At 37.2% G+C, this 27,624-nt stretch overlaps 2 protein-coding genes across 2 annotated transcripts in view; both read right to left on the bottom strand.

The window, feature by feature from the left end:
• Positions 1–1,088: 1,088 nt before the first annotated feature.
• On the bottom strand, positions 1,089–26,134 carry LOC121908235 (protocadherin Fat 4-like). The gene is made up of 21 exons (XM_042428102.1): positions 26,039–26,134; positions 24,962–25,912; positions 23,206–23,334; positions 22,400–22,555; positions 21,241–21,421; positions 20,993–21,126; positions 19,302–20,243; positions 17,789–17,914; positions 16,090–16,341; positions 15,911–16,009; positions 14,566–14,738; positions 11,460–11,611; positions 10,125–10,432; positions 8,938–9,048; positions 7,095–7,286; positions 4,660–4,757; positions 4,415–4,576; positions 3,651–3,836; positions 1,998–2,069; positions 1,865–1,907; positions 1,089–1,780 (listed from the first exon to the last, which is right to left on the bottom strand). The coding sequence occupies exons 1-21, from the start codon at positions 26,048–26,050 to the stop codon at positions 1,649–1,651; spliced, it is 4,611 nt and encodes a 1,536-aa protein (XP_042284036.1). The 5' UTR covers positions 26,051–26,134; the 3' UTR covers positions 1,089–1,648.
• LOC121908240 (cadherin-23-like) overlaps positions 26,058–27,624 on the bottom strand; it is a 41,297-nt gene continuing 39,730 nt past the window's right edge. Inside the window, exon 15 of the mRNA XM_042428111.1 lies at positions 26,058–26,172. Within this exon, the coding sequence (XP_042284045.1) occupies positions 26,137–26,172 (36 nt within the window). The 3' untranslated portion in view covers positions 26,058–26,136. The remainder of the gene's footprint in view (positions 26,173–27,624) is intronic.

The following is a 27,624-nucleotide window of genomic DNA, read 5'->3' as shown; positions in this document are numbered from 1 at the left end:
GTCATATCAGCAAGTATTAGATGTAAAGCATTATGTGGAAACAGATGCAGGAAAACCAGGCAACATATTTAAAGTATTTTAAATTATTTATTTATTTTCATTTTATTTTATTTTCAGTTTTCATGGTCATTGACTTAAAGTTTAACCGACTGTCGAAATCAACATATTTTTTGATCTCTTTGACGTCGGGGCAATCGCAATCATCACGAATGACAGCGAAATTAAACAAACTGCAGAATTATAAATTCATTTATAATAGAGGAATGTATTCAATAGACTCATATGAGCTTCATGAAAGCAATAAATAAATAAGTATTTTGTCATTTAAACCAAACAGAATCAAGACAGGATTTAGAGAAACTCCTTCATGGCTTCATGTCCAGCAAGGCGGACCGCTTAAAGGACGAGTTCACGATTATTCAAGTGTGTCTTAAAACAACAGTCAGGATCCCAAATGAACATTAAACATGTTTTTCTTGCTGTAATCATACCTCCTGTTCATACTGACCATTAGAAGATCTCTTCATAATGCACTTACAATGTAAATCCACAGTCCTCCCTCTCTGCAAAAAATGTATTTAAAAGTTTATCTGAAGCTAATATGAAGCTTCAGCGTCCAAATGAGTCAAATCAAGTAGATATCTTTCAACGTTACAGTCTTTTTAGTGTCAAAGTTCCTCTTTTTGTTACTAATCTTCCACCGCAGCTCAACAGGGAAACACTGTCCGAGGAAACACAAAGAGGGAATTTGATGCTAAAAAGACTGTAAATGTGTCAGATATCCACTTGATATGACTAACTCAGACTGATGAAGCTGAATAGAAGCTTCACACAGACTTTTAAATGCATTTTGGCCTCCATCACTTCCATTGAAAACACATTTGAAGGATCTTTTAATATCCAGTATGAACAGGAGGAATGATTACAGCGAGGAAAACCTCTTTCACTGTTCATATGGACACCTGACTGCTGTTTAAAGACACACGTGAAAGCTGTGAACTTGTCCTTTAAAATTTGGACCAATCCATCCAATAGTTGTCGAGATATTTCAATAAGAAACTACAAAGTCAACCTCATGGTGGCGCCAGAGGAAACATCAGAGGATCACCAAAGTCAGTAGAATACATCGTCTTAAAATCACAAATATCTGGAAAAAAAAATTGTGTCAATCCATCAAGTAGCTGCAAAGCTTTAGTGAAAACTTTGACCTGCTGTCAGAGGATCAAGTTATAACATATCCTGTAAACAATAATGCAGTAATTTTTCTGTTTTAGTATATTTAAAAACATAATATAAAACATAATTGATGCAAATGTCACCTCAATTTATCGTGGTGAAATTATCTTAGAAATGCACAATAAATGTAGAATGACATGCAAATTTCATGACAATCCATCCATCAGTTGAACCACGAACCGTCCTCTGGGGAACATGAATGTCTGTACAAAATGTTAAAGCAATTAATCCAATAGTTCAGATATTTGAGTCTGAACCAAAGTGGCTAAAAATCACTGAACATTTCTGATGTTCTGAAGAATATAAATCTTTCCTTAAATTTACAGATTCATTAATTGATCCTAAATGAAAGTCTGTAATCGTGACACTCTCAAACCTCCATACACTTTGGCTGAAAGCTGCCGTGTTGAGATTAAAGAGCGCAAGAATCAATGTCGCTGTCCCATACGTCACTGTGTCCACCCGGTTTGGATCTCACAGTGTCCGTCTTCACCGTCTGATCTTCAGACGTCTCTTTGACCGTCTTCTTCGGCTGTTCGTCCCCCTGAAACACAAATCACTCATCAATCATCAGCTCCGGTGTTTGATTTAAACACTTCGAATGAGATCTGAGTGAATTTCTTTTTACCTTTCCGATGGTTTCAGAAACATTCTTGGACCAGTTGCTGTTCCTGAAACATAACGAGGTGATTCTCCATTAAAATGAGCTTCACATTGCAAGAACTGTGATGCAGTTTGAAGAGTTTATCGAGAGGACTTACGTGTAACCTTCATCCTTTCTGTCCATGTCGAAACTCTCTTTGTCAAAATCCTGTTTTTCATTCCTCTTGAACCTGACAGAAAACACGCATAATGACATATTAATGACATACTGAATCATAATCAAAGATCCTGGGAGACTCCTGTATATTGATTGTATTTATGTATTGGGACAGTGTACAGTTTTATAACATAAAAGATGTTGATACTGATATTTAGAGCTGAAACGATTAGTCGTTTAAGCCGTACATCGATCGACAGAAAATTAACTATTTTGACAATCAATTAATCAAGTTATTTTCAAGCGAAAACGTCAAAAATTTCCTAAAATCCAGATTCTCACTTGTGAGGATTTACTGCTTTTCTTGGTTTTATGTGACAATAAATTTAACTGTAAAACAAGAGATTTAAGAAGCATTTTCATTATTATCTGACATTTTACAGACAAACTGATTAGTTTTGTACAATAGTATTTATCTTCCATGAACACAATGGGTCATTAATTACAAGGATAGAATAATAAAAAGTTTATTTGTTAGATCAATTTATTTCCTGTTTATTTTTATTTGTAAATATTCTGTATTTCTTTTAAAATCTGCTCACTTATGTAATTACTTACATACTGCTGAGGTTTATTTTTGTGATTGATTCGATTTTTTTACAAAACTAAATAAATAAAATTTATTAATAATAATAATAGTAATAATACATTTTAATTTATGCACAACAACTTTAAAATTGTCCTCAAGAACAAAGTAAGAACAGAATCTGAATTCTGAAAACAAAAATGTGAATTTTGAGTAAAAAATCGTATACGTCGCTCTATCGTTCATCATCTTAACGACAAACAGGAAACAGCTTTTCAACATAAAGCAGTAAATTGATATTGAAAACTTTAATGAACGATGTGGTGTGTGTAAATTACAGGCCTAGCATTTCAAGATGAAACGTCTAATTTTTTGGGGGGGTTTTTTGCGAAAAGTCATGTTCATACTTTGAAAATTACATTTTTTGTTCCATTTATGTACAAAAGTACATTTATTTTACATTTAAAAATTAGACATTTCAAATGAAACGGCAGAGAGCAAACAGGTAGTGCTCTATAAGTGGAACAGGACGTGATGTTTGGACACAGCCACGTAAATTAATTCAAAATTCTTGTATAAAAATTCAGATCAACATCATTCACAATCAACATTTTTCAGTAGACTCAGATTAATGTCAAATAGCGCTGAAACAATTTGTTGATAAGCTGATAGTTGAGAGACATGAAACTTATTAAAAATAATTTTATGAGTAAATGATCAAAAAATATTTTTTCAAGCTTTTCATGGAAGAATTGGCTGATTTTACTTTGTTTTGAAGCTTTATAAACTGATTATCTTAACGAGTTTTCTTATATTTTTATGACATTTTAAAAACTAAAAAAAGCTCGATTGATAATTTAAAAAATTTTTACTCAAAAAACAATTTTTCATTACTCTCAGCTCTAATCATAGTAATATCTTTATTTGTCCTTATTGATCTTCCATACATCCTTCACTTACTTGTTGCATTTAAAAGAACAAGAAAAACACTTTGACTTTGAAGTGTTGCAGGTTTTGAAACACACAGAACCACCTGACGTTGTTGTTGTTTACAGTCTCTCATCTCACCTGATGATCAAGGTAACAGTAACAATCAATCCCAGAACGCTCAGGCCCAACAGGACGCCCAGAGCGATGACCACAGTCTGGTCGGAGCCGGCGCTTTGGGGCCTCCCCAGCACATCGAACTGAAGACCTTCTCCAAACACTTTGACAAGCTCCGCCCTCAACGCGGCGGATTCACTCTGTAGCTTCCTGTCGGATCAAACACAGTGATCAGAACTTCTTTTAAATCACTTCTTAAAACTCATTTTTACAGACTTGCTTTTGTTTAATGTTGTCTTTAGATCATTTTTCTTTTAAACTTCTTTTTTTTCTTAACTTTTCATCTTTCTTTTAAACTTTTTATCATCTCTTTATTGTCTTTCTTTGCCTTTGGCCGCCATCTTCTCAAGGTCAGATCTGTTATTGTACTGCTTTTGCTTTGTCTGTCAAAGCACTTTGTAAACTTTGTTTTTAAAAGGTGCTGTATAAATAAAGTTATTATATATTTAAGGAGTAATGTTATTAGTGTTAATTAGAAACTCACTGACATTTTGGAGGAAAAAAAGACACTAAACTATAACTGAAGATTCAAAAACAGAGTGACAAAGTTTCGGCAACCTGACAGACATAATAGAACTAATCCTGACAAGACTGGTTGATTAATCAACAACAACTTTGATAATCAATTAAACATTTTAATCATTTATCAGGAACATTCTCTAGAAAAATCCAGCAATTTGAAGACATCAACCAGAGAGAAAGACCACGTTCAAACATCGAACTCTTACTCAGTGACGTCCTCAAAGGAAACAGCCTCCCCTTCATCCACAGCGACGAAGCTGACCAGAGTCTCCACATCTGCTCTCAGCGTTCTGGACTCAGCCACTCCTCCGTTAGAGCTGGACACCTCGATGATGTTCACAGTCCAGCCCAGAGCTTTCCCTAAAGACCTGAGAGACAGAAAAACTGGATTAAAACAACAAAAAGGAGAAAGAATAAATCTCAAACCAAACTTCATCAGTTAAACTCTTACTTCTCCAACTGTGGAACTTTTTTCTCCACAACGTTGGCAGGTTGGTTGAGGGAGATGGTCACCACGTCGCTGCTGCTCGCACTTCCCTGAACCTCCACCTGCGGGAAGAGGAGCGCCGTGTTCGGTACATTTATTTATTTCATTTCACTCATATTACTAAACAATTCTTTATTGGACTAAATACAAAATCCTAAGAACATCAAAATGCAAATAATGGAAATAAAGGCATTAAAAGCAACACATTCATGTAATAAGATACTTTATTGTACTAAAATACTGCAAATTCAACATGAAACCAGCAACTGGACTAGAGTTGCAATGATTGGTCAATTAATCAGTTGCCAGCCAACTAATTTGATAATTGATTAATCATTCTGAGTCTTTTTTTAAGCCCCCCGTCACTCAAAAACATGTTTCTCTTCTTCTTCCTTCAGTTGGATGTTCTTCTTCTCTGTGCAGAGTTTGTTTTCACATTCATTTGCTGAAAATTTTCTCTGAGCTCACCTTTAATCTGAGTTTAAGGGGGCGGGTCTACGAGCATGATTTGTGACATCACAGCTATTTTGAAGCCAATCCTGGTCCAGTATTCAATTTATACAAGTGTGATGTGGAAACTTGAAGCCTCTTATGCACAAACACTGAAACTTTACAGTGAAGGAGGAGAAATCTTGTGTCCAGCAGGAAAACATTAGAAAAGAAATATATTTACATAGTATATTTAAATTTTTTATATTTTTTAATGAGGGAGAAGGAGTAGATGCCAGTATGAAGGATTTTAAAGTGGTAATTAGTAGGGCTGTAGTCAACCAAAGAAAATCTTGGTCGACTGAAATCGTACATAATTTTGAACAAATAGATTAGTAGCGGGAAGGGGAGGGGGGGGGTGGATGTAACGGGACAGAGTGCAGAGTCACACATTTCACCGCGTCGGTTAAGCTAACCCATTGTTGCTAACTTTGGAGCTAACCTCCTTCACTTTTCCAACACCAGATGTGACTTTTTAGCATTTATTAACTGACACACTGTAGTCTGTACTGTACATTTACTGTCAGACTGACAACTTACTACTGACCTTTACCTCTGCTCGACTCGCATCCACCGTCACTTCTCTGTCCCTCGCTCTTTCCCGCTCGCTACGCAAACATACTCCTTAACGGAGCCACGCGACCAGTGGTTTCCCAGGCAACGACACAGAGGTTGACTCACGTACCGAGCAGCGCTGCTCAGAGACTCCTAAACAATATTGATTTCCGAATGAAATGATATTTGGCGTTATTTTTGACATTAAAAAAATATTTTTTAGCCTTGGCGGGGGTTCTCGTTGTGTCATTACGGAGAAACACTGATTCAGTAAACGTTCAGTAACCGTTGAGAACAGTTAGACCCAGCAGTCTCCGTTAGGTTGGGCGAGTTCAAAGTTGTGAAAACAACGGGGGTGTTTTCAAAACACCCCCATTGTTTTCACAGGTAATTTGTTAGTCTGTCCCTCCCGCCGCAGGAAAAATAATGGATTAATCCTGGAAAGCTCTTGATGTCGCACTTTTCTCTTTATGAAAATAACACGAAGATTATTCGACCAATGAGAATTTAGTCGGACGAGAGCATATCGACTGACTAATCGACCAGCAGACTACAGCCCTAGTAATTATACTTCTTTTGTGGAAAAACCATATCAGAGACACATTATTGTTCCAAGCAGAGTGATTTTAAACGTCTTATAAAACATTTCTGGAGGGATCTTCAAGAAAAAATGTCCAAATTCTCTGATTCCAGCTTCTTACATGTGAACATTTTCTGTTTGTTTTTTTTGCATCTTGGGCTATTTGGGAAACAGTGATCAACATTTTTCACCATTTTCAAACAACTAATCGATTAGCCGAGAAAATAATCGACAGATAAATTGATAATGAAAATAATCTTTAGTTCTAGATCCAGGAAATATTAATTCATTTTATATTATATCAATTTGAGAAGCTGGAAACAGAATTTTTCTTTAAAAAATGACAAAAAAAACTGATTGATTGATTAACACAAATAATTTGGGATTCATTTTCTGTCAATTGACTGATTGATTAATCATTGCAGCTTCATCTGTGACCACGTGATGTTCTACCAATTACAACATTTAAATGCTGCTATTGAGTTTTTAAAGCTTCAGTCTACAGTTTGGAGCTCTAAAGCGTTGATCAGAAGGTTAAATGCTCATATTCACGGCGAAGGACGTGAGATGTGTCATTAATTATTTTCTGTGTCTCTCAAAGCACAGAATCAAAAACAAGAAAGATTGTAAAAAATGTGCATTCTTTCTTATTTGTGTGAGATTTTTAATTTCTATTAAATTTACATATATTTATTTAAAAAAAAACATGCTTATTGTGACTAGTCTCGATTTTTGCTGTTGTATAAAAATAGTTTGGCGGCTCCTCGTCACTCACCTCCACCATGGCCGTAGCGTGAAGTCCTTCGGGGTCCGTGACCTTCACTTCTACTTTAGCCGTCTCTCCAGCCAGTCCCACCGCCGACACCACGAACACCAGACCCGAGGACGCCTCCACGTCAAAATAAGGACTCGCTGATGACAGACTGTAGACCAGCTGACCCTCATCACCAACATCAGAGTCTGACGCCTGGAGGGGCAGAGAGGAGGATGGGACGAAGGTTTAAAAAAAAAACTAAAAGATCTGGAAACGTTTGTAAAACTCTTTAGAAAATCTGCTGCTTCAAAAAAAAAAAAAAAAAGTTAAAATGTTCAGTTTCATCATCCAAAATGACTTAACTCCATTAATCTGAAATAAAAAGTCGACCACAGCTGAAGTTTTCATCAACCTTCTGTTTTAATTCTCATCAGCCACCCAGTCTGTTTTTTTATGTTACATTTTTAACATTTACAGGAATAAAAATCACACTAAATGTTAAACTTAAAGTCCCCCAATTTAGCATTTATAAGCAGTATCAAACATTTAGTAGTTGTAAGCAGATGCTAAAAAAAAAAAAAAGATGACGTGTGTGTTTTCAAAGGATATTTTTGAAAAATACATTTGCTTGGTTTGAATTCTATAAAAGTGGGTCGCGACTTTAAGACCATGGGAAAATGTGGGTCCCAGGGTGAGACCAGTTGAGAACCCCTGATCTAGAGTTTTCAGTCTCTGCCAGGTGAGTTTATGTCCTGAGAAGTGTTTGAAATGTGGTGGATGCAGAGTGAGGGTCCCTGGCACAACTTCACCTACTTCCAAGGTGCACGGAGAAGGGAAGCATGTTGGATTTTCTATTTCCAAAGTTTATCTCCGTGGGGCATGAATGAAGATTTCGCAATTAATGAGTTTCTGTAGTGGTTTTTTAATACCTCTCATTTATGTGGATTTGTAGTGTTTTTTATGATATAATTTTTTATGATATAATTTTTTATGATATATCTTTTATGATGGATTTTTTTAATGATGTATTATGATTTTTTATTTTTTACCACTTTTTAATTTTTATTTTTGTATTTTTTTTATTTTCTATCAGTTTATATTGTTGTACTATGCATCTTTCTGCTCCCTCTATACACAGCACTTTATAAAGCCTGTATGCCAGTTCTAATAGGCACATTTTTGGATGAACAAGTATCACCCCCTAGTTGCACCTTTCTAGTTAATGGACCAAATATGGCATCTATGTCCCTTCTTGGACAACGATTGGCCTGAAACCACATGACCATATATCCAACCCATCTTTGTAGACGTCCCATTGGCTGATATATGTCTATTTGTATATGACTGGCTGTCTTTTATATTTTTTAAACTTTTTTTTATGTTTTTTTATTCCCAACTTATTTTATTTAAATGGTGTTTGTAATGTGTTTGATGATGACCCTGACGAAGGCCACAAACCGAAACGCGTCGGTCAACTAATAAAGTTGTTCCTCATACTACTCACCTCATACTACTACTAAGTGTTACTGGAGTTACTGGAGTTCTCATCTTTCCAGTGACCGTTCAGGTAACCCTGACTATAATAGAAATGATCTGTTCCCTCCAGATCTGCTGCTGCTGACACATTAACTACATCACTCACAGTGTGAACGGCTCGCTCCGTGAGTTTCGGTTCAAAGTACAAAACTCCTGATAATTACTCCCACTCAGTTACGAGGCTATTATATAACAGGGAGGAGATACTGTGGACGTCACCTCTGTCCTTATCTCACGTACACTGTGGGTTTATGACTGGAAGGTGTTTCTCAAAACTATATTGATCTTTTCCGACAAACGGAAACTGACTGGAGCCGGGTGTGTTTACCTTGAGTTGGATGATGGGGGTTTTATACGGAGCAATGCTGAAGACGGAGGCTTCGTAAACCTCAGAGGAAAACTGTGGCGCCTCGTTCACGTCCTCCACCTGAATTCTGACCTGAGAGAGAGACAGAAAGAAAAAGTACAGTCCTGTTTTATTCTTAACAGAAACATTTGGGTGCTACTTTCTAATAAGTCACTCTTTGTAAAGGGTTTATAAGCAAATGTTAATACACCATTTACTTATTTATAGATAATAATAAGCCATAGTAAGAAAGACCTCCAGCATTTAGCTTTTAAGTTCATCAGGAAGACCCCTCCATTTATTAACAACATAAGAACCCTTAATTAATATTTTCTACATTAAAAAGTGGATATATTCTGCATTTTCAAACCTGGTCAAAGTTCCCAAACTTGAGGTGAACATATGTAGAAATGCTCCCTGAAAGACAAACCCCAGGTTTTAGAGGCTCGGACGCTTCGTTTGCAATGTTTTTTCTATTTTCCCAATGAGATGACATCATGATTATCACACATCTTCGTTGCTGAGGTTGTTCACGATGTTCACTCTCATCTTCAGATCTGATTCACCTCCGACATGTTTGGATGTTTTTGAGAAGTCGACATTTTATGTAAAGGAGGAAAAGAAGTGAAATCCTGCTACTATAGTTTGTTTGCGAAGCCTCCGGAGCTGGAGGAAGCTTCCTGAAGCTGACCAATCAGAACAGAGTGGGCTCATCAGGAGGCGGGCCTTAAAGAGACAGGCGCTGACACGGCCTGTTTCAGACAGAGGCTGAACTGAGGGGCTGCATAAAGGACCAGTATAAGATAAATAAGGAGTTTCTAACTGTAAATCATGCAAAGATATTCCAGTAGAGCCCAAGAATATAAATATAGACCTGGAAACGTGCAGAATATGTCCTCTTTAAGGAGAAAATTGACCCTAGCTTCCTAGCTTTGTCTTTCCTTGCAAAAACTGAATAATTCCCATCCGCTGTTTTGTTTTCCTTGACCTGGTTCACATCAAGTTCACCAGACTCAGCTAGTTAATTTGAGATCAGATCACAATTAGGTACAATCAAGATAATAGTGTTTATTAATACAGTACAGATCACATGTTAATACCGGGTGTGAATGAGGACGAAGTGTCCATTGGATCAGGATGTATATAAACTGAGACAGAACAGGTCGTACCATTGCTATGGCTGTTGTAGGGGGGGATCTCGTGTCCACTGCCTCCACGTCCAGGATGTACCACTCCTGCTTCTCCTTGTCCAGCTCTGTTTTGGTCAGGATTGCTCCGCTGGCATTGAGGGAGAACACATCAGTGTGTGTTTTCAGAGTGTAGGCGACGTCGTATAGGTCACTTCCTGACGAGGCCCAGACCTTCCCCACCATCACGCCGGCCTGCTGGTTCTCAGGTAGGCTGAAGTTGTAGGAGGAGTTCTGGAAGGCCACGCCCTCCACCAGACTGACCATCCTCAGGTTCACCACGACACGGGCTGCGAGGAAACAGCACAACACATATACAGTACTTACAGAAAACACTGACGTAGTAAGCTGCGCTGATAAGCTGAAACTTTTTCATGGAAGGAAACTGTGATTGTTCCAACAGCTTCTTTGTTATGTTATAAATAATATAGTATTGTAAGTCAAACAATCAAATTTTATTTGTATAGCACCTTTCGAAGAGGTTTACATGATTCAAAGTGCTTTGCAGGTGACTGACGATGACGTAAAACAAATGTAAACAGTAAAATAATTTGCAAAATAAAAATGATCAAAATGTAATAAAACCAATAACAGATGTAAAATAAAATCAGAACTAGATAAAATAGATGAAAGAAAATAAATGATTAAATACATAAGTCAATTTATAAGATGGTGTAAGTCACCATATGCAAAAAAAATTCTAATTATTTACAGCTTGAAATGATAAATGAAAGTTGTATTTCGACTCATACTCATTAAAGGGGACATATTTACAGTTCTATATTTATATATTCTACTGGAATATCTTTGCATGATTTACAGTAAAAAATTCCTTATTTATCTTCTACTGGCCCTTTATGCAGCCCCTCAGTTCAGCCTCTGTCTGAAACAGGTTGTTTTAGCTCCTGTTTCTTTAAGGCCCCGCCTCCTGATGAGCCCACTCTGTTTGAAACCCTGACTTTTGACTTGCAGGCAGCAAATCTACATATGTTAACCTCAGGTTTTGCAACTTTGACCATGTTTAGCATAGATATCGGTCATCATAATAATATATAAATACAATAACAGAAAATCACAAAAAGCATATGTCCCCTTTAAATAAATGATGCTGCCCCTGATAGTGCATCATAAAATCACATGTCAAAATGACTTGGCTAAAAAGAAAAACATGGCTGCTTCTGTTTCTAACACACTGAAGTTTTCTCTACATAAATCTTCTTTATGTTGCTGATGGTCTGATGGTTATCTCGGTTAATTCAACATGGAGGCTTGTAAGTTATTAATGTTGAGTAAAACAAACAACGCTGTCAGACTGACCTGTGGAGTTCAGAGGAGGATGGCCGTGGTCTTTAGCCATGGCTGTCAGCACTACTGTGGTGTCTTCTTTGACAGTAGCAAGGTCAGAGGTCAAAGACACTTCCCCGGTCTTACTGTTTAAGGCCAAATATGGAGAGCTTCCTTCACAGAAGCTACGAAAACAGAGAGTGAAAAACACCAACATTTAACATTAAACATGATGGGAAACAGTGGTGGAAAGTAACTCAGAAACATTTACTCAAGTACTGTATTTTGAGGTACTTGTACTTGGCTTGAGTATTTCCATTTGATGCTACTTTATACTTCCACTCCATTACATTTCAGAGGGAAATATTGTACTTTCTACTCCACTACATTTATCTATGTATCATCTTTCAGATGAAGATTTGACACAATGGATAATATAACAAGCTTTTAAAATACAACACATTGTTAAAGATGAAACCAGTGGTTTCCAACCTTTTTGGCTTTTGACGTCTTACAAAAAGCAGTGTGTAGTCGGGGTCACATTTCACATGTCTATGAGTTGTTAACAGCTCCACCAAATAGTGATTTTTCCCTCTAAACTTCTCACATGCTTTCATTTCAATAAATGTTCAAATGATCCAATATTTCAGCAAAAATCAAAGACTAGAGAAAAAGTCCAAAAACTGAAAACAGATTTGTGTATCAGAACTTTGTTTTTTCTTCTTTCCTCTCCCATTAATCATCTCACCACCCCTCAGATTTATCTGCTGACCCTTTGGAGGGGCCCGACCCCTAGGTTGGGAACCACTGGACTAAACTAGCTAACTGTATATAAAGTAGTTGAAACTAGTCATTCACTCAGTCACTGCAAACCCTTATAAATACACACTTGGACAGTTTGGTTAGAGCTTGCTTTAGAGGAGCATTTTTTTTAATGTAAGGTTTTTTTAAATTGAATTTTATAGAAAATGCCAATTAAAAAACAAACAAATATATTTGTGAGTATGTTGATATTTTTTGTTTTATGCTTTGCTTTATTTGTGTACAATGTTCAGACAGACTGCACTACTTGTTTAAGTATTTTCTTTTTAAATGACTTTTGACTGTTTAATTACCTGAATGAGCTCCATGCTTTTTTTTTCTATTAAGTTCTAATTGTGTATAAATGTTTAGCATAATTCATTTAAAATGTTAATAAAATGATACATGGTTTGAAAGAAATACCTTGAAGTTGTATAATTTGTCTTAACATTTTAAGTCACAGTTCAAATGGCTGTTTATTCACTGTTGTAAATATTATCAATGACTAATTATGTCAAGAAATAAGGTTTGTGGAAAAAATATTTAAATTTAAACTCATTGTAGTCCTCAGTGTTAGTAGTCAGTTACACAATAATGTGTTGAGTAGTATGTCGTACATTTTGCAGTTTACCGTAAAAATCTGTAAGTATGCCACTGAAAAGTGCAAATTAACAGTAATAAACAATGCAATCCTTTTGGCATTATTTTGCTGTAAAAGTAGAAAATGAATGAAACTATTTATTTATAAAAGTGTTAAAAACTGTTAATTTCAGCAACAGCAAGACACCGTTAATTTTGCAGTAAATTAATGGCAACCCTACATTTGGTGAGTAGTACTTGGGGGTCCTGGAAGGCAGCATTTCACTGCAGCTGGTCCTGGTTTTCTAATTGTTTGTGCAGCTGGTCTGGGTTCACGCCAACGCTACTGGTGCTGGCCGAATACTACTACTACTACTACAACGACTACTACTACTACTACGATGAATACCACTACTACTACTACTACTACAACAACCACAACAACAACAACAACCACGACAGGTCTGAATGTGCCCTGAGAAGCGCGAAAATATACGGTCCAAATGTTCTCAATGTTAAATCATGCTGACAAACATTCACACTATTGTTCTTCAAAGGTTTATTTATGATACAGGGCAGTTGTGGGGAAACACAGAGGAGGCCATTTGCGCCAGGAATCATTTTCTGCCATTTAGGATTTTTTGCTTCTGTTGGCACATATTTCATCTAATCTTCACCAAACTTAGTAAATACCATATTTAGATGAACCCGGACAAAACTTGTGAGTTTATTTCTTGGTATCACTTACCATTTTTCTGTAATTGCTTGCCAAACTTTTGAGGGTGTGGATGATGCCCTTCACAGGCCAGAACTCTTCAGTGCTTAATTGGATTTCAACTAAATGTGGGAATGTTGTTCATAAAGTCAAACTGCACAAGTGTGTAACATTTAATATAATGCTACCCACAGTACAGTAACATTATAATATGATATTTCTGCAATTCTGTTGTCTTTAATAAAATGAAAGTTGGTACACAAATTCTCTGTGAGAATCTGCAGGACACACTGAATCATGGCACCAATAGCCCCACACCACCACTACTTATTAACTGCCATATCTCTTAAATGTCATATATCATGGTAAGCAAATTCTGCAAAGTTGTACAGATGGTGATGCTGAACAAGTGTGTTGTATTTGCAGCAATGCTTTGCAAGTTATTTCAGCTGTCAGCATTTTCCGTGGAGAATGCTGACAGCTTATCTAATGATATCATATATAATGATGTCATATATAATGATGCCATATATAATGATGCCATATATAATAATATATCAGTCAGAGGGACCAAACTACTATTTTTACTGCAATACGTCAACTACATCAAGTTGATAACACTTTTAATGTAGTAGGATTTTTCATGCAGGACTTTTACTTGTAATGGAGTATTTTTACGTTGCTGTTTTGGTACTTTTACTGAAGTAAAGGATCTGAATACTTCTTCCACTATTGCTGGGAAATCATACAAATATAAAATTCATTTTACTGTAAACCACAACTACATGAGTTTAACATTTTTAACATTTTAAAAAGGAATAGTTTGTTGCAATTTTATGTTTTCATGAGATCAGGTTTTTGCATAAAGTCAGACAGTCAGACACTGTAGCAACCAGCCTATAAACTGATAAATGATAAATTCTTAAAAACTAGTTAAGAAGCAGAATAGTTTCAGCAGCGTTCAGTGATTCAACAAGATCATGAGCTCGTATTCCCATATCATGTCTGGAATGTGTGAGTGTTGGCACCAGGATCTGAGCTGACCTGTAGGTGATGAGCGAGTTGTTCTTGGCGTCTCTGTCGGTGGCGGAGAGCGTCAGCAGCAGCTTCCCTTCCTCGGCGTCTTTCAGCAGGATGCTGCTGACGTAGCTGCTGGAGCTGAACTCCGGCCTGTTGTCATTGACGTCAATGAGGCTCACGCTGATGGTGGTGATGTTCTGAGGCATAAGGTACAATTTAATAAACAACCACTCCGATTTTCTATTTTTCCATTTTCCTATCCAAAATTCTACTAATACTAACAACTCCATAATCTTAATTACACACTGATCTGATGAACAAAAAATACAATTTTAAAAATTGAATAAAACTTTAAAATGTTCTATTATTCATTTTTTATATGGAAAATTGAACTGATAAGCATTAGACAAACTGAAGATTTAGATTGTTTCATCAGTTTGGATCATGTTACTCCTGTTCTGTTATCTTTTATTAGCTTTTCAATTTTTACGCTCTTCTGTTTTTAGTTTTAATTATAGAACTTTAGACCACAGTGTAGTGATAAATGTGCTACACAGATTTAATTTGACTTAATTTAATGTAAGATTTAAGTCACTTCAGGTAAATAATGAGTAAAGGTCAACAAGATGGAAAGACATGAGCTTTCAGTGAGTGTAGAATGAGTTTTCAGTCATTCTACACTCACTGAGCACTTTATTAGGAACACCTGTGCAATCGTATGTCTCCCTATCAAGTGCCTTTATGTACGTGATAACTGGGTGGACAAAATAGTAGGACCAATTTTCAGTGTAATGCACTCCAGTACACCATCACCACCCACTACAACCTCAATAATACACAAAAAGTAGAATTATCACCTTTCTGACAGTTTCAACAAAAACTGAAAATGTAGAAGCTTCGTAAAAGTAGAATTTATGGCAGAGCTGTTGGATTGGATTGCACAGTGCTTGCAGAGTGTATATACAATACAGTTTATTACAGTGCATATATTTCATTGTAAACCTTTGAAAAGTTAATTGTGTTAAAGAGTTACTGCCCTTCAATTCATGACTAGCAAATGGCTGCTTTAATTTTGGGTGTAATAGGGTCGAAAGGTGCACTTCACTGCCAATATAAATTCATACTTTCAACATGCATTTCTTTAATTTCATTTTCACAGTGATATAATAATCTATTTGTTGCACTACCAAATTGCATATTTTCATTATGAAAACACTATTTTGTCATTTACTTGAAACCAAACCAAAGCAGCTATGAAAACAATATCACCTACACCAATTTATGCATAATTAAGTTAAAAGTTGAACATCTGTTTGACTCCTGTGTGTTTACAGAGTCTGTCTCCATCTTTTCTGCTGCTATTTCATACCTCTCTCTGCGGGCTGCCTTTGTCTGAGGCCCTAATAAGCAGATTGTAAGTTTCCTTGCTCTCCCGATCCAGAGTGCCAACAGCCAGCAGCATCCCGTCCTGTAACACAAAAATACGATCTCAGAGCACTGACGCAGCACAAGCTGAAAAACATTCCCACAATCCTCTCCGGGCCTCACCTCTCTGAATCTGAAGAGTGAGTTACGGGAGGCGAGGGTGAGGGAGACCTCTCCGTTGAGGCCGAGGTCGGCGTCTGTGGGCCGGATGGGGAACACCTCCCTTGGAGTATCTTCTGAGTAGTCGCCCTCAGGGATGAACAGGGGATCTGGGATATCTGGGAACTGTGGGGCGTTGTCGTTGTAGTCCAGGACGGTGATGTTAAGCTGAGCTGTGGCTCTCAGACCGTCTGTCACATGATCCACCGCCACAACCTCAATACAGAAACACAAATATATGAACTCAGCTGAGCAAATATACATGATTTTAACTGCTTTCGATGTCTCTGAGGATCTTTTATGGAGATATTTTTGTTTCATAAAACAAAAAGTTAGATCTTTTAAAGTTTAAGTTGTTGTCCAAAACCTTTTTTACAGGATTATTTTTGTCACAACACAAGCACAAAATACAATTCACAAATTTGTTTTGTATTTTGATTATTAAATGAATGTTTTAAAATGTGTTTTAACAATCAAATATTTAACAGATTAAAATAAAATTCACAAATATTTCTGAATCTTGCGAATGAAAAAACTTCACCACAATCCTTAGTAAAAAATATACTTTTATATTTCTCGTTATAATGAGAAAACATCTTCGTTTTAACAAAAAAACTTTCTCATTTAGACAAGAAGCGTCCTCATGTTGAAGAAAATATCTAGGCTGCTTGATAAGAGCAGAATTTCATGATGTGTTAGCCCTAAAAGAAAGTAAGACTACATTTCTTTTTCATTATAATGTAATACTTTCTTGATATATCTTATATATAACTTATATGAAATATCTTCATATTAAGAAACTGTGCAAATTGTATTTGTCATGAAGCATCATTACATTGCTGTAAAACTGAGACTGAAATTCACAATTGTTTTTATCCTGTAAGAAATAACTTTAATTAACACATATCAAACACAAATACAGTATATTTTATATATATGATTCACACATATACTGTATGTTTTTGTATCTATACATCACCTGGCAGATTGGAGATTTTTTTTCATGACTGATTTTGTTTTTTCTTTCAGTTTTCAAAGAAATGTTTAACAGAATTAAATTAAAAATGTAGAGAAAAAATGTTTATGAAACAAAAATAACTGCATAGTTTTTGGTTTTATGCACAATAAGCAATATTTCTTTTCCTAGGATGGTGAAGTCATGACCCACCCCACTCTACCCTAATCCTGACAAACCTCACTCCTCATGCCTAAACCTAACCAACCCAACCAATGAAGGCAACGAATACTAGCCAGTCAGAGGCAGAGTAGGGTGGGTTATGACTTCGCCATCCTAGGAAAAAAAATTGGCATACAGTAAGGACCATTTTTACACTAAGAAATAAAGGCATTATAAAATATATAAAGGTTGTTAATACAAGTAAAAGGTGTACAAGGAAACTGAACTGTATTCTGTTTATGAATCACTTATTTTTCTGGAACTGTGTATAGATATAATAAATGAAATGAAATGAAATATCAAAATATGAAGTGAGAAGTGAAAAGAAGTGTGTATGTATCAGATAATGTTTCTGACATGTGCCCCAGAAGATGTACATTGCTGTGTGTTTTGGGGAGCCGCACTCCCCGAGAACTGAACATCTTCACTGAAACAGACAAAAACCAGGAGATAAAAACATCATGTTGTGGAAAATAGTGGTTTTACCTGTAATACGTAGCTATCCTTTGTCTCTCTGTCCAAAGTGACATCCTTTCTCAGGGAGACAACGCCTTGATTGTTAATGTCAAAGGTATCGTTGGTATAGAGGAAGTAACCATTGGAGAATCCACCCTGAAGAAGAAGAAGATGATGATGATGATGAGGTGTGTTAGATACCTAGGCTGACAGCACAGTCAGAGATAATCTTCAGCACTGAAGTACTGTAGCTGTAAATACTTATCAGAAAAAAAAGTATGATCAGAGAAATGACAGCAATAGTCCCAATAAATCACTATAATCATAAAACAATAGTGCCAAGGTCCAAACTGTAAGACATTAAAACTTAACTTATCTGTTGTGTTTTAATCCCAAACAAATCTTTAAATCTATTAGATAAGGAAACAACTGCAATTTACTGGAACACAGTTCAACAATCAGGTCATCTGTAGCAGTTCTGTGTCTGAACTTTGTCAATGGGATTTGGTTTATTTGATAGAAATACAGACTTCTCATCTCCTGATGAATGAACTATAAAAAATATAACTGGAGCTATTATTTCTCAAATAATAGCCCATAACATAGTTAATAACACCAAAAATGAAGGTATGCTGTGGTGTTTTTGACCAATGGTAGCACCATGGAGCATTGTTTTTATGAGCAGGTCCCTTTTTTGTTTGTATCTCATGTACGAAGACACAGCACAGGCTTGTGAATAACACGATACATTCCTGATGACAGTTTAATACAAATTCTACTAATCAACAGTTGGTGCCATGCCAAAAACTTAACAATGTGCCGAAAAAGGCTGGGAAGAAGAAGACTGCTAGCTAGCAAACCTAGATATACACAAATAATTTAGAAATAATCATCTTTGCAAAGGTTTTTAGAGTAAAGAAAAGCAACACAAATTCATTCCAAGTGTTTGTTAGGCCGTCAGTGCATTTTCAGTTTGTGAAAGTTAACGGTAACATTTTGGTTGCCTAAAAAAGTATTGTTCAGCATTTGGTTGTACTGAAAGACCCTCTAAGGAGTCTGATATTCAGTTTTTTTCTGGTAAATACATTTTGTTTTAATGGTTTTAAGCCTGTTTTTAGTTGACGAAATTTAGCATTAGCATTATAACAGTTAGCCATAGACTGTAAATGCACTGTGCTAACCAAGCTAGCAGCTAGCTGCCAACATTAGGGTCAGGTCCACACTCTCATCCAAGGATGGTCACTTCTGGCTCCAAAAATCCAAGATGGCAACGGTCAAAATGCAAACTCGAGGCTTCAAAACGGGAGTCCCCAGACCAACGGGTGACGTCACGGTGACTATGTCCATTATTTTTATATTTTCTATGATCTAAAGACAGAGGATGTTTTGCTGTCCAGACTGTAAAGCCCCCTGAAGCACTTTTTGGATATTGAGCTATACAAATAAAATTGACTTGACTTAACCCCACTATACACAAGAATCTGCTCTTATAGGGATAAATACCAAATAGTTTTGCTGAATAGAACCAGGTAACGTAACTCACCTCATCCTTGTCAGTGACCTCCAGGGTCAAGATGGATGCACCGCTGGCCAGGTTCTCAGAGACGGCCACGTCATAGCTTTCCTTACTGAACTCAGGTGGGTTGTTGTTCACGTCCTTCACCTTCACCACCACAGAGCTGTTCCCAACCAGAGAGGGAGTTCCCCCATCAGAGGCCTGAACCATCAGCCTGTACACCTTCACCTCACTGTAGTCCAGAGGTTGGGCCATCCGCAGAGTCCCGCTGGAGGAGTCCAACTCGAAGACAGAAGGGTCTGATGAGGGACTTTGCTTGAAAATACTGTAAGTAATGTTCCCATTTCTGCCTTCATCGGGGTCTACAGCTGATAAGCTGAGCACGCTTGTACCCACTGACTCTGTTTCTAAGACTTCAACCTCATACTCTGCCTCTGAGAACTTGGGGACGTTATCGTTGATGTCGGACACTTGGACCAGCAGGGTGGCTGTGGACGACCTGACTGGTCGACCCTGGTCCTCAGCTATCACTTGCAGGTTGTACTCAGCCTTGGTCTCCCTGTCAAGTGCACCAGCCACACTCACCATCCCAGACACAGGATCAATAGAGAACCTCCCCTCTCCTCCTCTCAGAGAGTATCTGATCTCCTTGTTGAAGCTGCTGTCTTTGTCTGTAGCTGGAACTCCAGTAACATTGGATCCTACTTCTGCGTCCTCTGGGACTGATTTAGTGACAGAACTTGAGGCAAAAACAGGACTGTTATCATTGATGTCAGTAACTTGAACCTTCACAACAGCAGTGTCATTTGTGGTGCCGTCAGAGATGGAGATCTGCACAGTGTAGTTGTGCGGGGCTTCGTCGTAGTCGAGCTTCAGCTTGGTGGTAAATTCACCAGTGGGTGAGATGGCGAACTTGTCGACCTCAGTGTCGACTTGTAGAGTCACCTCTTCTATTGCAAAGATGTCAACCTGAGTACATAAAGACGAGAAAAATCACATTATTCACTGAAAGTTATTTGATTGATACTTCCAATCAAGTATCTTCAGAAATGATTTCACAGGGCAGTACACGTCTAAACCACAAATCAAGATACAACAAAGAAGAACATTTCCTCTCCAAAGATACTTCAGGTTAACCCTGTTTACTCAAATGAATTTGTTAGATTCACTAAAACAAATAAAATGAGGAGCTGAAACCTAAAAACAGAAATCCAAACGATGGATGATTTTTGTCTCATTAGCAGCAGAGACTAAAGGTATGTTCAGATCGAGCAGCAACTACCACGACTTGAGGCTGAAGGTGGTGTAATACCTCTGACAGCCACTAGATGCTCCACACAACTCCCACTCAAAAAGCATCAAGTTCTCTGAGTCAATCATTTTTTTCAACAAGCTTTTGTTTTGCACCTTCCATGAGCATATTCCTTCTCCAAGTGGGTATCAATTAACATTAATATTCTCATGACCTTCGTTCATCTTCATTACTAGTAAGGCTCTTGAATAGCAAAATTAGCACAAAATAAAAACTGCTAAAAAACACCTGCTACAAGAAATACAAAATATAAGTCAGTAAAGTTATCAGTTTATTGAAGATATATTAAATTGCATTTGTCTAAAGATGTCCGTCAAGTTTAAACAAATATTAGAGCTAAAATGAAAACCTGCTTTGGATACTGCAGGAGAAGAAGGTGAATAAGATGATTTAAAGATAATCTCACCTTGAGGATCATGGTCCCCGGGTCTCTCTCTTCTTCTATGGTGCCAGTGTAGGTGCTCTGTGCAAACTGTGGTTTTGAATCTCCAACAGCGAGGATCTCCACCTGCGCTGAGGAGGAGCGAGACACGACGCCCCCTAAAGGAGAGGCGAGAATAACATCATCATGACTTCACTGTGACTCGTTGAACTGAAACGATCAAGTTCATTCATTTGCAACAACAACAAAAAAAAAAAATCTCTCATATCTACCGTCTTTGGCTGTTATGAACAAAAGGAACTTCAAGGTTTTATATCCTTCCATAGGAATCTTTTCCACCAGAGTAATTTCTCCAGTGTCTTCATCAATGTTGAAGTAGCCGTCTTGATTCCCAAAGTCAATTGAGTATTTGATCTTTCCATTTACACCCGCATCTGGGTCCTCTGCCTCAACCTTTGAATCACATCATACAGAAGGGAAACATCATTTAATATTACCAACGTTTTCCTAGATTAATAATAATAACTTTATTTATATTGCACTTTTCAAAAACAGAGTAACAAAGTGCTGTACACACATAAAATAGAATAAAGTAATGAAATTCAATTGGAAAAAGTATTACAGGGACAATTACAAATATGAAAGTAAAAACAATAAAAATTAATAAAACAGATAAAAAGATTTTTAAAAAAAAGAATTAGAAGAATAAAAACCAAAGTAAAACAGAAATAAATTATAAATAAAGATTAATGGTATTTATAATATATATATATATATATATATATATATATATATATATATATATATATATATATATCCTCCTACTGACTTCACCTGTGTTTTTCACATTTCGTGGAGACCTTCTAGATACAGGTGTATTTATTCTCCAGTCAGTTGAAACCACTTTACCACAAACAGGTGATCTCTGTTTAGAGCTGCATCGATTAGTCCATTAATCAATTAGTTGATTGAAAAGCAAATTAATCAGCAACTATTTCAATTATCGAATCATCATTTTAGTCAGTTTTAAGGACTTTTGAGGACTATTTGCAATCAATTTTGATCATTTTGTAGAGATCTGTTCTCACTTTAACCCTTTAAAGGATCTTTTTCAGTTGATCAGTGTAAAAAAAACAAAAAACAACATAAAATCTGCTAAATTCAAAAGAAAAGAAATACTTTTTATGGCACTGTACCACCAATATTCCTGAAAAATACTGTATTAACTTAAAAATGTAAAAAATGTAAATACTCTTTCTCACAGCATATAATAAACCCTCTCTAACAATATCTGCAATATAATAGCAGTTTAGTGGATTACAATTACATTTCTGTGACACTCTTAAACTCAATTTCTCTCCAGCTCTGTCATTTATCTCCATTTTTGTGCTATACTATTACATTTGTAACAATCCTGTACAGATTCCTCACCTTCACAAGCAACATCTCCACTGTTTGGTTTGGGAAGATCTTTTTCTCATACTTGCTGCTGGTGAATTCAGGACTGTTGTCGTTCTCATCCAGAAGAGTAATGTTCACATTTGCCATTGCAATGTGGTTGGGTACTTCCTTCTCCCTTGCTTCAACCTTTACAAATGACAAGAGATGAACGTCTCTCATGAACCACAGGATTGGAGCAACCGTCAAACTTGTGCTGAACCTCATGTGTGATGAGAGCAAATTAAAAACATCGTTGCTAATCTTTTTAAGTGAAAATAATCACATATGCTGTGTCTAGGCCATTGTGTAGCTCAGGTATTATTTGTGGGTTTGCTCACATGTCTTCCTCTTATATTTTAGGCAGTTCAGATGCTTGCATGCATATAATTGCCCTCCACTGAAAATATTTGATCAGGTCCCTCCTTAAAGCCATATAATGTATCTTTAGAAAGAAGAAATAAAGTTTTCTTATTACAAATGAAAGGTTTATTTCATAAGCAATAAAATGCACCATTTCTCAATCCAATACACTCATGGGTTTACTTGGTCTGGTTTTACCAGTGGCTTATGGTGGCTAATTTTTATATAGTTATTTCTATAGATATTGCCCTAGCTGACATTACAGAGTCAGTTTGTTGACTTTATAACTCTTCTATACTTGCACTACTCTTACACTGTTTTAGCTTTCACTGTTATCCCGTAAACATCAGCAAAAGTTACATCGTCTCGCATTAAAGGCATTAAGGGCCTGACTTTCCCTTTTAAAATAATTGTATTTGTTTCAGATTCTACGTTACCTGAAACATGATCCGTTCTGTGGCCTCTCTGTCCAGAGCTGTAGAGTTCTTTACTGTGATCGTCCCATCAGAGCTGACAGAGAAAGGAGCCGATTCTGGAAGGATCCGCAGAGTTCCCTTAAATCCTCCCTGTGGAAGATTGCAGACGGGATAAGAAATCTTACATAGTATGACATTCAGGTTAAGGTTAAAGGATATTACTATGCACTGGGCTCAGTAATCAACTTGTGCCGGCTTGTTGCACTTTTTGGCCTTTCCCAAAAAAACACAAAACTCTCATGTCTTCATAAGGATGCCCTTGCCTTCTCTACTCTAATAGCTAATTGGCTGATTCTTATATTAACTGGGCACATGAGCTGTATTCATCTTGAAAAGATAAGGTATTTGTGAGATGGTAAGCAAGAGAAATTTCTGTTTTTAACCTGATAATTGACATTCTGGAATGCCTTTTATATTTTAGTTATTGGTTTATTTATGTATTTTTCCTTCTCTCTTCTTAACTCTTCCCTATTTTGACATGTGCTCAAGTTAGCTGATTTCTTCTTGTCTTCTTTGGCCCTAAACTATCAGGAGCAAGTGATGTATGTGTCCCACCAGTGTCATTTCCAGTCAGTACAAAAGCGGTAGCTGTAGCTAGAAGCTGTTAACATGTTCCATGAGTATAGAAAAAATAGGCAGGTTTAAGAGTTGTTGATTTACAATAACCTGTACAGCAGTCCCGTATATGCTTGATTTAGTTTTTCTTTCTATTTTTCAGAGATGTGGCTTGGTAACTTGCTTGCAATGTAAGAAGATGATGTTCTAATTAGTTGATGGTTTCTCTGTCGGGCTAAAGTAGCTGTCAATGGGCACAACACCAGACGTATCTGAATCTCTGAGCAAATCAAAGATGTGGGGGGTGACTCAGAGGCTATCTTGAAGCTTCTGCATCTAAAGATCCCTTACAGACATGTTGTAAGACATATAAAAAACACTCTGCTTTGAAGAATTATTTTTGTCCGATATAGTTTTTCCTCAAATAAGGTTCAATTACTTAGTAAGAAATTCTTAAAATTACATTTAATCCTTTTCCCTCATTGAAAAATCCAGATAAATCTCTGAATATGTAAATATTGTTAATTTCAAAAGTTTTCCTGCTTTACTTAGTGTAAGTACCTGGAGGCTTTAAGTTTCTACCACACACCTGGGTAAGTTACATACTGGACCACAATTGGCTCCAAACTAGTTGTGATGTCACAAATCATACGTTTATGTTAATGAGTTAAACTGAGATTTAAGGTGCGCTCACAGAAACATTCAAAACAAACCCTGCATATACATCATTCTACACAGAGAACAATGTCGAACTGAAGAAACAAGCAGAAATACATGTTTTTGACTGGAGGAAAACTTTAAGGTATGGTTCAATTTAGGCAACTAAGACTACTTGGTTAGGGTAAGATCACCTTCATGGTTAAAAGAAACCAACACTGACTGTTGGTAGGAGATAGAACACAAACCACAGCCTCCAGTGTTGAAGACTCACGCTTTGTAAAGCAAACCGTCCACCCTACCCTACCCTAAGACTGTTAATTGGTCACTATCTTAAAGGTTTGAACAAATCACCAATGCTATAATTTTTCAGGTGAGGACAGTTGTAGTTTTTTGATAAAGAAACATAATATTATCCCCTACTTACATCATGTTCATCATGTTTTAATAGTTGTATAATTCACTAGAGTAGAAGCAGATGATCTGCTGGCTGCATGCAACTCACCTCATCCTTGTCAGTGACCTCCAGGGTCAGGATGGATGCACCGCTGGCCAGGTTCTCAGAGATGGCCACGTCATAACTTTCCTTACTGAACTCAGGTGGGTTGTTGTTCACGTCCTTCACCTTCACCACCACAGAGCTGTTCCCAACCAGTGAGGGAGTTCCCCCGTCAGAGGCCTGAACCATCAGCCTGTACACCTTCACCTCACTGTAGTCCAGAGGCTGGGCCAGCCGCAGAGTCCCACTGGAAGAGTCCAACTCGAAGACAGAAGGGTCTGATGAGGGACTTTGCTGGAAAATACTGTAAGTAATGCTCCCATTTGAACCTTCATCGGGGTCTACAGCTGATAAGCTGAGCACGCTTTTACCCACTGACTCTGTTTCTAAGACTTCAACCTCGTACTCTGCCTCTGAGAACTTGGGGATGTTATCGTTGATGTCGGACACTTGGACCAGCAGGGTGGCTGTGGACGACCTGACTGGTCGACCCTGGTCTTCAGCTATCACCTGCAGGTTGTACTCAGCCTTGGTCTCCCTGTCAAGTGCACCAGCCACACTCACCATCCCAGACACAGGATCAATAGAGAACCTCCCCTCTGCTCCTCTCAGAGAGTATCTGATCTCCTTGTTGAAGCTGCTGTCTTTGTCTGTAGCTGGAACTCCAGTAACATTGGATCCTACTTCTGCGTCCTCTGGGACTGATTTAGTGACAGAACTTGAGGCAAAAACAGGACTGTTATCATTGATGTCAGTAACCTGAACCTTCACAACAGCAGTGTCACTGTAGGTGCCATCGGAGATGGAGATCTGCACAGTGTAGTTGTGCGGGGCTTCATCGTAGTCGAGCTTCAGCTTGGTGGTAAATTCACCAGTGGGTGAGATGGCGAACTTGTCGGCCTCAGTGTCGACTTGGAGAGTCACAGGAACTTCAGCAGGTATTGCTAAGAAGTTAACCTGAATACATACAGATGAGCAGGATGCAAAAATTATTTGACTAATTACCAACCAGTGTTGATAAAGAGAGTCTGAATCACTCGTCTTTCTGAATCAGCTTTTGAATTTAAAACATCTCTGACTTACCTTGATGATCATAACTCCTGGATCCTGTTCTTCTTCTACAGTGCCATGGAAAACTTTTTGTAAAAACTGAGGTTTGGAGTCACCAGGAGCACGAATGTTCACCTGTACTGAGGAGGAGCGTGGTATGATGCCGCCTAGAGGTGCAGAAGAATATCATAATGAATTACAATATTATAGTGTAATAAATTTTTTTTATCTTCTGCTTTGGGTACGGAGTTGTATCATAAAGATAACATTTGAACACAGAGAGGCTGATTATTTATTATTATGTTGAAATAAGCTGTGTGTGCCAACAGAACGATGTGATTGGCTCGTGGGGTTTAGGTATGATTTCGAAGTGGATGAAGTCACAGTGAGCAGCTGAGATTGTTGTCATGCTACTCAATCACAAGCATGTAGCTGCAGTTACCTTTTCAAAAAAAAATTAGTTTGTACAACTTGTTATTTGACCATATTTAAAAAGGCGTGGTGGTGTTGATAGCTGTTCTGAATTGCCACACTGCCTCGCCTGCTGTCTCATCTCTTTCCAGGAGTTTTTTATCTCCTCATTGTCTTGATTCAATGAATCATAAATATGATGATAACAGCTCACGTTTTCGAACAATCCAGCCTTGAAAGGATTAATGATGTAACACTTGGTTGCACACATGAAAAGTGCAGAAGTAGTAGTGAGACTTTCACGCCTCTGCACACAGACCAGTCACTGTTTTAAGTGGTGGTGATTGTTCGATTGTCTACTTTGGAAATCTACAAAAACTGAGTGATGCAGGCCTCCCTGATTCCAGAAAGGGGGTTTGGATACGAACCTAGGACCTTTAGAGTTCTTTTAGCCCTGGACTTTAATCTTTATGGACAAGATTACTAGCAAAGGAATGTTGATTTTATTACTTTATTAATGCTATGAGCATGTTAACCATGGATTTAATGTGAGGTCTGAATGAATTATGAAGAATAAAGTATGACACAAAGTTAAACAAACAAAGCTAAGGCAGTCCGTTGCTTTCTATGGTGTAGTGTTTAGGTTATACAGGGATAAAAAATGCAAATGTAAAAAGCCTTTTTGGAAGCTGCAATTAAGCACAGTAGAGAGTTGGAGTGAATAGAGGTATGTGATAAGGGATCCAATATCTATATATGGGTGTGATAACAATTTGATGATACCAAGACATGCGATACTGCAAAACATGAAGAGCTTGACTTGACATCACTGACTGAAGCGCAGCAATTGAAAGATTCAGCCCACAAAGAGCAAAGAACAACAATATTCTGCCTCTAATTAATTGAAAATTATTGATATTGGCTGTAGGATTCAATTAATGTTGCCATGAATCATGATTGTAGCTTAAAAAGTTGTGATTTAGTGCTGATTTTCTTCTTTATTTTAACTGGCAAATCATCACATTCATAAAAAAGTGGATATATAATAAAAGCAATTATTAAATTTGATTGAATAATTAGCTCTGGCAAGCAGTAGGTAGTGCGGGGCACTGTTAAAATCTACCATCTGTGGCTGTTATGTAGAGTGGGAAGTCCAGAATCCCGTTTTCAAGCAGTTCGATGGTTTTAGCCAGCGAGATCTCTCCCGT

Source organism: Thunnus maccoyii, chromosome 2 (assembly GCF_910596095.1).
Source record: "Thunnus maccoyii chromosome 2, fThuMac1.1, whole genome shotgun sequence".
In the NCBI taxonomy this organism is placed as follows: Eukaryota; Metazoa; Chordata; class Actinopteri; order Scombriformes; family Scombridae; genus Thunnus; species Thunnus maccoyii.
The sequence above is the reverse complement of the archived record's forward strand: the minus strand, read 5'-3'. Positions and strand labels throughout refer to the sequence as shown.